Source organism: Vespa mandarinia, chromosome 10, assembly GCF_050613455.1.
Source record: "Vespa mandarinia isolate Hongniang chromosome 10, ASM5061345v1, whole genome shotgun sequence".
NCBI classification, from domain to species: domain Eukaryota; kingdom Metazoa; phylum Arthropoda; class Insecta; order Hymenoptera; family Vespidae; genus Vespa; species Vespa mandarinia.
The window spans coordinates 5,732,501-5,750,000 of NC_140819.1; the positions used below are offsets into that span (position 1 = coordinate 5,732,501).

Consider the following 17,500-nt stretch of genomic DNA (forward strand, 5'->3'; position numbering starts at 1 on the left):
ATTTGGATAATAATAATCGTTGATCATATTTATTCACACAGATATATATATATATATATATATATATAATCTTGATAATATTTTACTTGATTTTTTAATTTTTTTTCTTTTTAAATAACAAATCGAGAGATAACTTCGATAATTTATAACTTTCAATCAATGAAAAAAAAAACCGTATATACGTATATATATATATATATATATATATATATATATATATATATATATATATTTTCTCTAATGGTTTGTATAACATTGAAAAAGATTTGAATAGATTTTACCGAACGATAATTGATAAATCCAATATATCTAATTTTTTTTCTTTTTTTTTTTTCACATGACAATAGCTAATCCTTCTCTTAATAATTATTATCAACATATGTATGTACATACACGTACATATGTATGTACATATATTTGGTATTAGATAGAACAAGTTATGATCATAACGAACATTTGCCATCTTTCTTTACTCTCTTAGCTACTGAAGAGATGGGAGAAAAGGGGGAAGAGAGGGAAAATAGACAAGATAGGATGATATATATATATATATATATAGAGAGAGAGAGAGAGAGAGAGAATATGAGGCAAAATAGTGTGTCGAATAACTTCCTAGAGGCGCGCCTGTCACGAAGCCTCAGGTCATTGTTGGTCACCCTTTACCGTTCTTATCTCTCGAACTGTCTGCGGGCCATCTTTAAAAGGAACACACTAACTCTTCTACAATATAATGCTCTATCATCTCACTCACTCACTCACTCACTCTCTCTCTCTCTCTCTTCGTCTTTTTCTCTTTCTCTCTCTCTCTCTCTCTCTCCTTCTCTTTCTCTCTCTGTCTTTCTCTATCTATCTCTAGAGTTCGTGGCCATAGCAGTATTTCCGTAAACGTAATTATTAAACACCGGTATATGCTAGCACAGTGTTCCTTGTTCTTTTAACTATTCCGTATTCCTATCGATTGTTAGAAAAAAAAGGAAGAAAAAAAAAAAAAAGAGAAAGAAAAAGAAAAAACAGAGAATGTCGGCAATGTTTCTCTTAAGTGTCTACCAATAGAAATTTTCTTCCCGTTTCGATAGTACGTTCGAAGTAAAACTAACGATTCGTCGGTACGGCCGATGCTGTAGACGATTGATTTATTCAGATGCCCAGACTATATTTATATGTATATGTGCGTGCGTTTGTGTGTGTGTATGTGTATGTGTGTGTGTGTGTGTGTGTGTGTGTGTGTAGAGTCCAGTCACGATTCCTTCAGTTCGATTTCAGCCTATTCTCTCTCTCTCTCTCTCTCTCTCTCTCTTTCTTGCGAGCTGAGTTAGTAAAGAAATAAAAAAAGGAAAAAAGAAAGAAAAAAAAAAAAAGAAGAACAAAAGTATGAAAGAAAAAATATCATTGAACAAATCGTCCAAATGTGATAAATACATTTTAATAATATAAATGTTGACTCCTAATTCGTACGAAATATATCGAAAAATAAATTCCGTAGAAAAATTCGTTTCTAAAGACATTTTTAAATCTCGTCTCGTCTCTCTCTCTCTCTCTCTCTCTCTCTCCTCATCTCTCTTTAGTTCTTAAGCTCTTTCTCTCTACTTTTTGTTTTCCTTCGACGTTCGCACGGAGTTGATCATCAGTCAGGGATTCATCTTCATTCAAGGTAACGGTAAAAAGTTGCAAAAATAATTCTTCGTTCACGAAGAAGTTCGATCGTAACGGAAGGTTTTTAACGAAGATCAATCGATAGAAGATCTGAGGAAAGAAGAGAGAGGACACGCACGATAAAGCTTCCCCCCTTTCTTTCTTTTGTTCTTTTGTTCGATATAAAAAAAAGAAAAAAAAAGAGAGAGAGAGAGAGAGAGAGAAGGAAAAAGTACGGGGGGAAAAAAAAGAAAAAGAAAGAAAAAAAAAAAAGAGAGAGAGACCGCGTTACACGATCGATTATATACAACACCGTGAAGCAATTCCTCTGCTGGAGGAGGAATCGTTCGTTTCGGAAACGTGATGATTTACGGCTAAGTCATGACCGTTATATTTCGTCGCTATGATATTCTCTTGATGGAGAAATCCTAAACAATTGCTGAGACACGCCCATCTATACGTAAAAAAATATATTATATATATATATATATATATACATACAATGTATGTATATGTAAATATATTTATGTGTATGTACGTATGTATCTACATACTCTCTTTCTTTTCTTTGTTTTTTTTTTTTAAGAATATTCTATATATTATACATATTCCTATATATATATATTTATATAAATATATATATATATATATATATATATCCATATGGATACTTTGGATACGCATGGATACTCTCATTTTTTTATTTAATGTATGTATGTATTTACATATGTATAGCCATTTTAGTTTTATATATATATGTGTGTGTGTATATATATATATATATATATGAAAAAAAAATCATTATAAAAAACATTCAAGTTTATTAATTCTTCATTAATTCGTCGATGTCATGCACGGAAAATAATTTCTGTAAAATAATTATATAAATTATAATTTAATGTAATATATCAAAATCATTCTTTGAAATTATTAATCTTTCGTGGGAATGCTTGCACAATTTTTTTTATATCATGCTATACGTAAGTCCGTGTTCATAATGTTTACGAAGTTCGCGTTATATGACAGATCGTGTTATACATATCACGTATGTGACAATTATCCATAGTCCATTGAAAGAGAGTGAGAGCTAAGAAAAAGAGAAAGAAAAAAAATAATGGCATGTTGTGTCTTAATTGAACGCATGAAAGAAAAAGAAAAGAGAAGGAAAAAAAAAAAAAATAAAGAGAGAAAGAGAGAGAGACGTAACAACGTCGTTCAGCGTGATTATTGTCAATCATTGTTAACTAAAAAAAGTTAGCTTTCTTTTTTCCTTTTTTTTTTTTTTTTTTTTTTTTGATTCGACAATAATAAACAAAATGATGCCAGTCAAGCGAGAAGAAAGTTGGCCAATTAAAACCGGCAAAAGTTTAATTATATTCGCACGCCGCTTCTTTCTTCTTTCTTTCTTTTTTTCTTTTTTTTTTTTTTTTTACTCTTTTTTTCCTTTTTCTTCTTTTTTATTATTATTTCTTTTTTTCTTTTTTTCTTTTTTTTTACGAACAAGAATTCCCGCAAATAAATTCACAAGTGAGAGACTTTCTCCGTTGTTTCAAGTATTAAAACTTCGAAGATTCTCGAGTGTATGTGTGTGAGGGAAGGCGGGAGCGGAGGGGGTGGGAGGAGGGGGTGGTGCGGTGGAGAGAAAAAGAAAATAAAAAATATCTTTTCCTCTACTCGCTTTCCAGGATCATGAAAGTCGAAATGTAATTAACCCTGAAAATAATCTAAACGGTTATGGGAACCGTAGTAGAACGGTTAACGGTATCCGCCATAAAGAAATGGCGTTTTCTTCAATTGACACCTTAAAAAGAATGCCGTAGAGACCGAGTGTGTAATTTCGTTAAGTTAGGAACAACATTAGCAAACAACTTTCTAATTTTTATTTCTTCTCCCTCTTTCTTCCTATTCCTTAGAATTCTTCCTCTCTTTCACCCCCACCCCCACCCGACCATGCCCTCTTCTCTCCTCACCGCCCATCCTGTTGTATACACAACTATATACGGCATATTGTCTCATGAAAATGAATTGGTCGATGTTTCGACGTGATTTTTAATGATCAATTAAAAAAATGTCCTTGAAACGGATCTTTCGTCATTGATTTCGTAAAAAAATAAATATAATACTTTGCAACATTAAAAAGAAAAAATAAATAAATAAATAAAAGTTAACGAGTACGATTCAGATTGCTGATATAATTTATTGATATTATATCAGTATATTGATGTCGATGCGTACGTGTATATTTTTTTTCGAAATATTCTAAAGGCATTAAAATATCGTTCGAAACAATTGTTACATTTAGTGAAAAGAATGATATATAGGAAGGAAATATTTGTAAAGAAGATATATATATATATATGTGTGTGTGTATGTGTGTATATAATATGTTAGATATTTAATATTGCAATTGAAATTTCTTTTTTTTTTTGTCCCGATCGAATGAATTTTTAATCGAATCCGAAGAAAATCTTTTGAATATTTTTAAAGAAAAAGAGTACGTCTCTACAGTCGTATTTTTTACGATCGTAACAATCTCTTCGAAGATTTATTGAAAAAGAAGAAGAAGAAGAAGAGGAAGAAAAAGAGGAGAAGGAAGAGAAGAAGACGAAAAAAGAAAAAAGAGAAAGAAAAAGGAAAAAAAAAAACAAATCGAAGCAATTGAATTTTACGATCGGAACAATTTCTCGAAGATTTATAGTTAAAAAAAAAAAGAAGAAAAAGAAAAAAAGAAAGAAAAAAGATAAGTAAAAAATAAAAAAATAATAATCGGAACGATTCAATTGCGCCATCGGAACAATTTCACGAAAATCTTGTAAAAAAAAAAAGAAAAGAAATAATAATAATAATAATAATAATAATAATAATAATAATAATAATAATCTCGACGCTTGTTAACGATTTATAGAAAATTTATAAAAGCAAATCATTGACGCAAAAAAATCTGAGAGAAAAAAGGTAAAAAAAAAAAAAAAAAAAGAAAAAAAAAAAGAAAAAAAGAATCAAGTAAAAAGTAAAGAAATAAAAAGAGACAGACTATGACAAACTTTTCGATCGTGTCAGTATTGGACTTATTTGATATATTTTTCTCTTTTCTCTCTCTCTCTCACTCTCACTCTCTCTCTCTCTCTCTCACTCTCTCTCTCGCTCTCTCTCTCGCTCGCTCTTTCTTTCGAGACACACAATTTAAATATGTAATAATTTCTATTTGCGTCTATGGGGGATACGTAACGAATAAGTTGAAACTCGATGATTCTTTCGTTGGCATGTGTTATACGGCGAAGAAGAGAAGAGATGCATCCAACGATTCCTCTCGGCGTATATAATTTTGAACGACGAGTGCCCTTGCCGTGGAAATTATGAAACCGGTCCGGTAATTGGAATTTGACTAATGACAACGTCAGCTCACGTATCCTTACACGTTAGCTCGCGTGTAAACGTTAAGACATAGCCAAGAAGAAACGTGGAAAGCAAACTTCGTTTTCACCCGTGACGAACGTAAAACTGGCGCCTTTCTGCGTTTCATCGTATTTCCCATGAGATTTCGAATGGATAGATGTTATATACTTTGTATATAATCCAACTAGATGATCGTCGATTAAAACGAAATTATTATGCGATATTATTTATCATTTTCGTATAGATCGAATGAATTCAATATAATCGTACGATTAACTTTAATCGTTTATAATTTCTTTCCTTCTTTTCTTTTTTTTTTCGCAAGTTTTTCTTTTTTTTTTTTTTTTTTTTGGTTCCTTTCTTTTCTTTTTCTTTTCCTTCAAGTTTTAACAAAAAATATATAAAATTATATGATACGAATTGATTGGAAATCAAACGAATCGTTTGAATGTCTTCTTTGTTGGGAATAAAAAAGAAATATATATATATATATGTATATAAATATAATATTTTTTTAATTAATGATATATTTTATTAGATCGTCATTAAAAAATTATTAAACGATTATTAGAATAAAATTTAATAATTAACAAGATATTAATTATGTAATTGGTGAAACATAAAAATATAGAACGTTCCGTAAGAAAAACTGAAAATCATAAAAATGTTGTAATCTAAAATTTTATATATAGATATATATATACATATATATATATATATATATATATATATATAAATTATGTATATAAAAAAGTAACATTATAAATCTTAATCACAATCATTAACTTTTCACCCACAATTACCTTTTACTCAACAATATTTACTTAAATCTCATTGTGTTACCGGAGCATCACAGAACCCGGCAAACCATTTTTATCTACGTCTGCCATCTATAATCACGAATATTATAACAGGAAGAAAGTAATAAGACGGTCTAATCGTAATAATTAATCTCGCGACTCCCTCGCCTTAGTCGCTTTTGAAACTAATCTATATATAACGTTGTCATTAAATAAATCAACGTATATTTCCCCGATTATATAAATATATATATAAATATATAAATATATATATAAATATATATATATATATTAATATATAAAATATATACATATATACTTCGTCTTACGAATGATTTAATCTAACTAAATATACGTTATAATATTCGAATGCCGCGTCACGTTGTCGTCGATAAGATCTATTTTCTGATGAAAGACGTTGTTTCGCTTGTCACGTAGAATAACGACATAGATCAGAGTCACGTTAGAGTTTTACCATTATCCAGTTTATTGAGGTTGAAAAAAGTTTTTCACTATAATAAACATATTGTCGGAGCGTGTAGCGTTAACGTAGAAAAAAAAAAAGAAGAAACAAAAAAAAGTGCACGCTGTAGAAGAAGATAATGTAAAAAGGTAGGATGAGAAAAGAAAAGAAAAGAAAGAAAAAGAAAATTAGAAAAGGAGGATTATCGTGGATAATTTGCAAACGTTATAAATGTCTTTAAAACACGAAATGAATAATGTAATCTTTATTTTCTTTCAGATGGAGCTTAAAGAAGTGAAGTTGGATTTGCAGGAGCAGCAGCAGAAGCAAGAACAAGAACAACAAGAACAACAAGAACAACAGGAACAACAGCAACAAGAACAACAACAAGAACAGAAACAGAAGCAAGAAGAGTAGCGCTGAGAAAGGGACCTGGAGGAAGAGGTCCTGGAGGAAAGAACAGGGATTAACCTCTCGAGGAGGACGAGAGGAAGACGTCATAGTCCGTCTCACTTGGACGGCTAGGACGATGGCTGCAACTGATGGTCAAATTGTCGTGGCGGCCGCACGTTGGGCCGAGGAAGCGACATATTTGCGCGAATTTGTCACTAAATATCGTCTACCGGCTGTAATAAAGATTACAAAGGGTCAATATGGTGGTCTTGGTGTACCAACCCTTCCAGCCCCGAGTCTTCAAAGTACGGCATTGTTATTGTCAGCAGGCCGTAGGCGCAAAATTGTGGCACAGGCTGTTAAAATCAAGGAAGGACGTAGAGTTGTTGGGGTTGGGCCAAGATTAGCTATTCCGGACTCCTATGCCGGATATTTTGAGATTTTGAGCGAGGAAGGTCGAGCGGTGGGTTTACGAGAAGTGACTTTTATTAATGTTCATTTAATCGTTTATTAAATCTTTTGCATGTTTTCTTTTCTTTTTGTTTTCTCCATGTGAGTGCAATACGCATTAAAATTAGAATTTATCCTTAACACTTTGGACTCCTACAGGTCCGTGGAATCGAGTCTGTGAACGAACTCTCCCGAAGATGCCCGGAGGAGGGAGCCTTGGTACGTGAAACGGTACGTGGTATAGCTTGCAGAGTGGATGACGAATCTGGAATCGTCGTGCCCGAAGGAACGAGAACTCTGGCAGCTGGTGAGACAATTGTGACGGCCGGTGAAGTGGCATTACCAGGTCGCGGACGTTTCTTACGTTGCGTCGACTGTCGAGGAGAGAGTATACTTTTGAGCATGGAACAACGTGGACGCTTCAGCGCACTCGCCAGAGAGGATAATATTAGCGGCGTTCACACGGCTAAGGCATTGCTGAGCAAACGGCTACCACTAACGGTTAGATTGGTCCACGGGCAGCCACCGAGAGGCTTGAAATCATCGTCCCAGTTCGTGCCGGAACTAAGGCTCCTTTCGACCTTCGAGGAGGAACACGTGTTCGCATTGCCCTTACAGAGAGAGGGAGCAGCGGTGGCGTTGCCATTGGCGGCACCTTTGAAGTTGGTCAAGGCGAGAAACGAGGAGGCACTTAGATTGATGCAAGAATTCACGAGGTTGATCGAACGAGCCTCACGGCTCGTAGCCGACGTTGCCGATCGTGCACACGTTCTAGACGGCCGCTTGGGCGAGAGTAAGCCCTCGAGACAGACCAGAAGTGCATCGGGATTTCTAAGGCGATCTTCTGCCAACTCGGAAAATGCTCCTCTTGGACATCATAGGAACAACAACAGCAGTCATCATCATCATCATCATCATTATCACAGTAGCAGTCATCAGACATCCTCCGGTCATGTCGGATACCGGGACGAAAATCGCGTGCCACCTTCTTCCTGCACCGAGGATTACGACGAGATAGATCAGATTTACGATTACGTTCGCGGCTTCGCGCCCTTACCCAAAAGCGTCAGGTCTCCTTACGAAAGCCCATTAAATCCTGGCCAAAGTTCCAGTCCACCTTTGACACCTGTCACCGTTACGATCGCCCCATTGTTAGACGATAGACCGGAACCACCACCGATCGAGACAATCCCAACGAAGAAGATTCAAGCTGAAAAGAGAACGAGGCGAGCGGTTAAGGAAGCTCCACAGCCGAAACTTGAGAAGCCACCATTGGCAAAGTTATACGTTAAAAATAGCGGCACCCAGAGAGGACGTCCTTTGATGAGGCAAAAGAGTGCATCACCTTTAAAGGAGACACCGCCAGGTTATAAAGGTGGTTCTCCTCTATTCAATATACGTTATAAAAGTCTGACAAATTTGCAACAGGCTATGGAACTTGACGGGACTCTAGATTCTAGCCATTCAGGTGGTAGGACGTCCGGTGATTCCGGTGCTGGTGCTAAACTTCCAGAAAAGAGGTATAACAAATGTGAAACGAATGAACAATAACGTCATTAATAAAAAAACTCTTTTATATAACATTTTTATTTCACATGTAATATAATTATCCCTTTATATTTTGTCATTTATTCAGATCGCGGCGTTTGAGCAGACCACGTTCTTTGACGAACTTAGTCTGGGAACTTCGAGGTGGAAGCGGGCTTGGATGTACGAAACCGGAAACGCCACCACCCGCGACCACGGCACCATTACCACCGACCAAGTGCGGACCCCGTTTGGCTGTCACGGTCGTAGCACCTCGACGAGTCGGCACGCTCTACCTCTAACTCGTAAGTTTTTCTTTCTTATTTTCTTTTTCTCTTTTTCTTTATTTTTTTTTTTTCCTTTTTTTCCTTCTTTTTTTCTTTGCGCCCCCCCTCCCCCGTTCTTCTTTAAAAACCAAGTAACGATCTTTAATCGATTCTTTAATCGATACCCCGGCATGATTTCATAAATTAAATCAATCCCGTTTCTTCGATCATCACAGCGCAAGAGGATATTTAATCGTTTTTCTTTTTCGATCCGGACGTTCGCGTCGTGATCTGGTCTTAAAAATACAAGAAAATATGACGCCAGTCACGACATAATAGTTAGAAAGTAATTTGTCCAATGTAAAAGGGTTGAAATCATTAAATTCGCCAAGCTCGTGAAGCCCCAGGGAAATCTTTTTAAAGGTGCATTTTACTGGGCGTTATAAAAGATGCACTCCAACCGCAACTGCAACGGCAACGGCCACAGCTACAGCTACAGCTACAGCTACAGCTACAGCTACAGCTACAGCTACAGTGGCAGCAACAGTCGCTCTCTGTCTCTCTCTCTCTCTCTCTCTCTCTCTCTCTCTCTCTCTCTCTCTCTCTCTCTCTCTCTCTCTCTCTCTCTCTCTCTCTCTCTCTCTCTCTCTCTCTTTCTCTCTATTGCCATAAGTCCTTATTCGTTTAATCGTCGCCCCTCCTCTCCCATCCCCTCGCGGCCCTCTTTTCCACTACCGATACTTATAATGACGTCTAGGAAATGCACTTCTCTCGGATGGTTCAGGAAGTCCTCCGATTACCACCGTCGGCTGTTAATCCATCGGCGGACCAGTTATCGAGGAGCTGAGTGGTATTACGTGCGATTTTTATGATCTCTTCTAAGAACCAGGGACGAATACAAGCTTTCTGAAAGAAGTAATCGTCGGTATCGCGGGAAGACATTTAATTAGACATTTAAAAACCCCTTAAGAGCCCGATAATATTGCATTTATTATTACGTATCGTATGCTCTCAAATTTTTGGATTCTATCACTGTTATCCGAATAAAAGATTCCGAATCGAAAAATTGATGGATCGTTAAATAACGATACGACAGGTTGGGAAGGTGATGATGGGGTAGTAGAATGAGGAGAAAGCAAAAGATCAGACCAACTTTACGACTAATCCACGTGTTCGTCTTTCGAGTTCATTCTCCACTTATCAATAGCATGATAAATCCACTAAGCGAGAAATCCAAACTAATGATGAATACACGCTTGGCCAGAACTTCGAGGGGCGGTGGGGAAGGGGGTGGAGGATATAACACCAAACATCATCTCTTCTCTCTCGTATGTTGCCCTAAGCACGCAGGATTGGGGAGGGACAGAGAGAGAGAGAGAGAAGATGTTCAGCGAGATATATCATAGGGGATGATTCAACCTACCTTCCCATTTTTGGTTTACCTTGGAGCTCGATTGATTACTGAGATGAATTAAACGACGACGAATATCAAAAAGGATTCAACGATTTGACGAATATCATTTACTTTCAGCGATCATACTTTCCTTGACCATTCTTCGGTCAGTCGAATCTTTCTTTTTTGCTTTTGCTTTTTGATTTTCTTTTTCCTTTTTTGACTCTCCTGCTTCTCCTCCTCCTCTTTACTATCGTATTACGATGAAAATGAACCGATTACGATAGGGAAAGAAGATGGGTTTTGCATTTAAATTATTCCAACATAAAAAATCGCTTATGATATCTCCTTCTTCTTCTTCTTCTTCTTCTTCTTCTTCTTCTTCTTCTTCTTCTTCTTCTTCTTCTTCTTCGTAACTTGCGGCTAGCCGCAGCTTATAGTCCACGTTCTGACGTTGGTTCTAGCTTATAACGCAATGAAAAAATCATTGTAACGTAATTACGCGATGTCTCTTAAATGTACCAAGGATTCGCGATCGGGAAATCTCTTGGAAAATTTTTAAGACCAATCATCCGACATATATAATACTCAGACCCTATAACCTCGCTTCTCCTCTACCCGACCCCCTCCCCCTCACGTTTTATTCGCCATTAGTTATGTTACCTATGGGCTGCCTCAAACGTATCAGAAGTAGTAGTAGTAGTAGAGTAGTAGTAGTAGTAGTAGTAGTAGTAGTAGTAGTACCTTCATTCGCTGAGATCGTGTCTGACCATTACCCAACTACTTTCTACTTCGCTCGTAATCGCTCGTTCGCGGGCAATGCTGCTGCCTTCTGGAAGCACCCAGCACCTTCTTCCCCCTCCCCCACTCCTCCTCCTCCTCCTCCTCCTCCACCACCACCTACTTCACCTTCTTATTCGGCGAAACTAAGTTCGACGTATTACTTCAATCGTAATTCTATTCCGGCGAGTGTGACGTGCACTATCAATCTCGTCGACGTACGAACCCGTTCAGTTCGTTAAATCGATTAATTCCACGTAAGAAAAAAGAAAAAAAAAAAAAGAAAAAAGAAGAAAGAAGAAAGAAGAAAGACAAGAAAAAGGAGGGAAACGTAATGAAATGATATAAATTGATCTTTTCTCTTTCCTTCTCTGTTTTTTTTCTTTCTTTCTTTTTTCTTTTTTTTTCTTTTTTTTTTTTTTGTAAATTCCCTTTAAAACATAAATTCAAATTTACATTGTAAAACTGTTTCTAAATAAGCCTTTTGATCTATTCGTTTGCTATGAAACGTGCTATGAAACATTTTTATATAAATTTATATATGAATTTATATTAAAATACATACAGTGTTTTAACAACTTAAATATAAAAAAAAAAAAAAATTCAAAAAGTGATCCGGCTCATATATTAACGTTCAATTTCAGTGAATGAAATCGATGGAAATGAATGAACTTTCTTATCTTTCTTATTTTACTCCTTTCTCTCCTCTCCCCTCTCACTGTCTCTCTCTGTCCCTCTTTTTCTTCAATTCGCCTTAAAAAGCGTAGAAATGAATTTAGACGAATTGCGAAATGTAAATAGAAAAAATCATTTTGATCGATTGATAAAATTTCAATTTCAAAATATTAATAAGATTTGTCAAGATGGGATAATAAATCTGCATACATCTTATCAACGTCAAATACACCTTATATACATACATATATATATATATATATATATATATATGTATCATAATTTTAATTTTTTTATTAATTAATTTTTTTTTTTTTAATATATACGTATACACAGAGATAAATAAAAATTAGATATATTTGTATAAATAAATTAGATTATTATTAAATAATTCGATCCGTCTAATTCGTACGATTATCGTCAAATCAAAATAATTCTAAATTCGTCGTACGAGAATTAATATCAACATTCGTCGAATTAATTGGCCGATGATTTATAAGAACAACGATGAGACGTGACGAGATAAAGATGCTATACTAATCGCGCACATCCATTTATTATCGAACTATCATAAATGACGATATTATCCTAAAGTATTTTCAACTTAACAAACGTAATTAGAATTTCTTACCGCATTTTCTTTTCTTATCTGAATATTATCTGACGGCGTATTAGATGGCGTTAACATCGGGATAGTTATCTACCGCCATTATCGGTTATCGTCGATAATTAGAAACCGATCCTTCTGCGATTTTCCCCGTATGGTGTTTTTAAGGTGGAACATTTACTCACGGGATTGTTATCTTGGAAATTGCTATACCTAGACTACTACTATTACTAATACTACTACTGCTACTACTACTACTACTACTACTACTACTACCGGCGCCATCCGAACCAACTCTATGACGAGGACGTTGATTAATACCAACATATTTTACCACTATTACTATTACTACTACTACTACTACTATTACTACTACTACTACTACTACTACTATTACTACTACTACTACTACTATTACTACTACTACTACTACTATTACTACTACTACTACTACTACTATTACTACTCATACTACTACTACTACTACTACTATCATCACTACTATTACGTGCTCAGCTTATTTATATCATCAACGCAAACTCTTCCATTTTTCTTCCTTCCTTACACGCCAACATATTTATGTATCTAATTACATAACTTAAATGCGTGTACGCGCGCACGAAACTAAGAGAGATGACGTCACAGCGAAGTGGGGTGAATAGGAGAGGGGCGGCTAGGTCATTCTTAAATATATCTTTTTTTTCATACGTGACACCTTCGATTTTTTTTTCGGTGTGATTGAACCATCTCTCTCTCTCTCTCTCTCTCTCTCTCTCTCTCCCGTTAATATAACCGGAAGCGTGTAGATATATATATATATATATATATATATAAATATATTTTTTTTCGAGTACGACTTGCATTTTACCGTTTCGTTTACTCGGAACTTACGTGCTATGAAAACTTAAAGCCATTTGCCGTTGAAGGGAAAGAGGAGGCTAAAAAAAGAAAAAAAAGAAAAAGAAAAAGAAAAAGAAAAAAGAAATAAACGATATCGATGGATCGTGTCGCAAGAATCTACTCCGTGCATCCGGCATTTCTACGTATATGTTTGCATATATATATATATATATATACACATACATACACACACACACATCTATATATATATATTTCTATAAGTATTTGTATATATAAATATCCATGTGTGTAGTAGTTATCCCATCAAACGTTTTCACTCTTGTCTCACCGAAATCATACATATTTATCGTATTACATTCGCATTGCATGCAAATCACGAAAGACGACGTTCTTCTGGTTAAGGGGACCCCCCCCCTCCACCCTTCTCTTTTACTCTCTCTTTCTCTCTCTCTCTCTCTCTCTCTCTCTCTATCTTACTTTCTTTCTTCCTTTTTCTTGGCACTTAGTCCTATTGTCTGCCTACATCTAACTTTCTTCCGGTAAAACTAAACCCCATAGCACCATTTGAAACGTTTCGATTCTGACTCATTCATGAAATTTTTCTTATCTATTACCTACAACGAAATCGATTCTGATCACTCGTAAAAGAAAATGATATTCGATGTTGTTGTTGTTGTTGTTGTTGTTATTCTTGTTGTTGATGATAATGATGATGATGATGATGATGATGATGATGATGATGATGATGATGATGATGATGATGATGATGATGATCATCATCATGAGGAAAAGAAAGAAGAAGAAGAAGAAGAAGAAGAAGAAAAAGGAGAAGAGATGGAAATAGATGAAGACGAACTTCTTGTATAAGCGTCACGATGTCTGCCGGAGAAAGGTTCGAATTCTTAAAACTCCTACGCGTACTGTCGGCAACGCGTGGGTACGTCGATTTATCCGTTTGGATCGGATAAGATAAGAGCAGCAATCCGTTAGAATCTCAGAGATCGAGTGTTGTTGTAGGCCATTGAAAAAATTTTTCCACGAAAGATCGTCCGACTGCGTACGATAGATACGTATTTTCTTGTTTTCTTTTTTTTTCACTTCTTTCTTTCTTTTTCTTTTCTTTCTTTCTTTCTTTTTTTTTTCTTTTCTTTTCTTTTTTTTTTTCTTCTTTACTCTCGCTACGATCTCACTTCCGAACGGTACTTAATTACGTTCGAACGAATTTATATATCTTTATTGAGAAATATATATATATATGTGTGTGTGTGTGTATATATATATATATATATAAAACTGTATACTTGAATTTAATAGAAAATATTTTATTTATTCTTTGTACAAAGAGAAAAATATAAAACGAATCTTTTTATATTTTTTTTTCCTCTTTACGATTTTTTTTCCTTTTTTCTTTTTTCTTTTTTTCTTTTTTTTATTTTAACGGGATAAACAATTTCACAAAATAAGAATTTATTTCGACGGAAGTATTTTCATCGGAATGCAACAATTGGTACTGTTGTATTACCATTAGTATGTACCATTATTTTTCCCTTTTTATTCTTGTTTTTTTTTTTTCTTTTTTCTTTTTCTTTTTTTTTTCTTTTTCCTATCAACGTTACCGTTCATTAGACGAATATATCTTTTAAAATATTTAATGAGCGCCTTAAATAAATGAGTCAGTATTCGTATTAGGTTTATTAATAGGTAATATAAGTGACTCAATTTTAAAAGTTAATTATTTATACTGATCAAAATGTTAAACTTATATTATACTTATTATGAATATTTATATTTGCGAGATATTTATCGTTAATTAAAATACTGATCGAATAAATAAAAACTTTTCTTTCTCTCTCTTTCAGTTTTTTTTTTTTTTTTTTTCTTTTTTTTAATGTTTCGACTGAAATTAAAACTTATAGCCAAAGATGCGAATTTTATAATGAAGAAAGAAAAAATGAATATTTAAAAATTTTACAATAAAAAGATAAGTGAATATTATAAAAAAGAAAAAAAAATTATATATATAGTGAGTTTTATATGGATGCAATAATTTGATCGATTTTATGTATATGAATATATTAACGAAAATAATTACGATCAAATGATCAATCCTGAATCAAATGATTATGATGATAAAATTATTACCTTTTTCGAATAACAATCTTAGAACTTAACTTTTCATCCCTTTGAGATTAATTGACTTTAAAAAAAAAAAGAAAAAGAAAGGAAAAATATCAAAAAAAAGAAGAGAGAGAGAGAGAGAAAGAAAGAAAAAGAATAAAAAAAAGAAGAGAGAAACAAAATGCACAATTATTTTTATATATATATATATGTATATATATATACGTTCGATCGATGCGTACAAAATGTTATCGCAATAATACGCGATTAGATACAATTCGATACAGATTTGTACATTGATAAAAGAATACAATTGTGATACTATGATGCTTTTTTATCTTCTTCTTTTTTTTCTTCTTCTTTTCTTTCTTCATTCGTTTTTTATTTTTTTTTTTTTGGTTTTTTGTCTTTTTCAATTTTTAAAAATCACCTACCCTCGTCTCTCGTTGATTGCAATAAAATCACTTACGTATCTCTTTATTTTTGTCTCTCTCTCTCTCTCTCTCTCTCTCTCTCTCTCTCTCTCTCTCTCTCTGTCTTTGACATATAAAACCTCATCGTCAATTTTATCATCTTGTTCGCTTATTTATCTGATTAAAAAACATGAAAGATATCGGAGCGAACTTGTACAGCGTAAAATTGGCATGGTACTAGACGCGTAATGATCGAGTCAATTCGTATGTACCTATATACATACATACATACATACATACATACATACATACATACATATATATATACATAGTTATATACATACGTACGTACATACATAAATACATAAGCATGTTTCTTAAGAGAGTAGCAAGAGAAAGAGAGAGATAGAGTTACTCGCTCTTACGTAAGGTTCATTTAATCGAGAAATATTTCTTCTGGTCTCTTAGCATCCTTCTTCTTCTTCTTCTTCGTCTTCTTCGGCTTCTTCTTCTTCTTCTTCTTCTTCTTCTTCTTCGTCTTCTTCTTCGTCTTCTTTCATTCTTTCTTTTCTCTTCCTGCCGAACCAGTTACTCTCCAGCACGCATCGGAAACTTGGACGCCCGCGCATTTATCTTCCTCGATGCAATGTACCGGTATATCTTAAGAACGTATATATATATATATATATGTGTGTGTGTGTGTGTGTGTATATATACATATAAATGTTGGATTAAAAAAGAAAATAATATTGTTGTTTTGTTTTGTTTTGTTTTGTGTTGTTTCGTGTATATATACGTAAAAAAGAAAAACAAAAAAAAACTATAAAGGAAGTAAAAAAAAAAAAGAGAGGATAAAGAAAAGAAAAAAGAAAAAGGCATACGAAAGAAAAATAATAAGAAAAATATAAAAGAAGTACGATGACGAACGATAAATGACTTCCCCGGATGAGTTGGAGACGAATTGATGAGTAGAAAATTACGCCATAAGTTAGAAAAAAAAAAAAATAGATAAATACGAAGTAAGAGGATTAGATAGTAAAGATCAGAAAAATACTAAAGAAGGATTGCTCGATTGATTTATATGCGGTTCACGATGATTTTGTAAGAGAGAGAAAGAGAGAGAAATAGAGAAGAGGATGAAAGGAGGATAGAGGAAAAAGAAGAATCAAGTGGAATGTGTCAATGTATGGTCAGACGATCGTGCAATTGACTCGTACGAATAAGAAGATTTTTTTAATCGATAATTTCCGTCAATAATTATCCATCTCCTTTTTTACAATCCTTCCTATTGTTTTATTGGTATGTTATAAAAAAAAAAAAAAAAAAAAAAAAAAAAAAAAAAAAAAAAAAGAAAAGAAAAAAAAAGGAAACTAAAAAAAAAGAAAAGCATAAAAATTTCTTAATTTTATTATTCGTCATTATCTTTTTTTGATTTTTCTTCTATGATCATTCTTCTTCTAGATTTAGAAATAAATCATTTCTGTTATCCTGTATATACTTGCACGTATTTATATATATATGTATAATATTTATATATATATATATATATATATATATATATATAATACATATATATATTATGTACATTAGTATGTATATGTCTATACATGTGACACACGTAAATGCGCAACAAATAAAAACACATATGAATATCTACGTACGAACGAATACACGTTCATTTTACCTAGGCATTATTAATAATCGTATACATAAGGATAGAGGAAGT

At 33.8% G+C, this 17,500-nt stretch overlaps 1 protein-coding gene across 12 annotated transcripts in view; it reads left to right on the plus strand.

Moving 5' to 3' along the window:
- The window catches only part of sano (CABIT domain-containing protein serrano), a 169,678-nt gene that overhangs the window by 123,500 nt on the left and 28,678 nt on the right, over nucleotides 1-17,500 (plus strand). For all 12 annotated transcript variants that reach the window (XM_035876737.2, XM_035876735.2, XM_085659717.1 and 9 more), the window contains 3 exons: nucleotides 6,571-7,147; nucleotides 7,294-8,654; nucleotides 8,771-8,966. In XM_035876737.2, the coding sequence (XP_035732630.1) occupies nucleotides 6,821-7,147; nucleotides 7,294-8,654; nucleotides 8,771-8,963 (1,881 nt within the window). In that variant the 5' untranslated portion in view covers nucleotides 6,571-6,820 and the 3' untranslated portion in view covers nucleotides 8,964-8,966. The remainder of the gene's footprint in view (nucleotides 1-6,570; nucleotides 7,148-7,293; nucleotides 8,655-8,770; nucleotides 8,967-17,500) is intronic.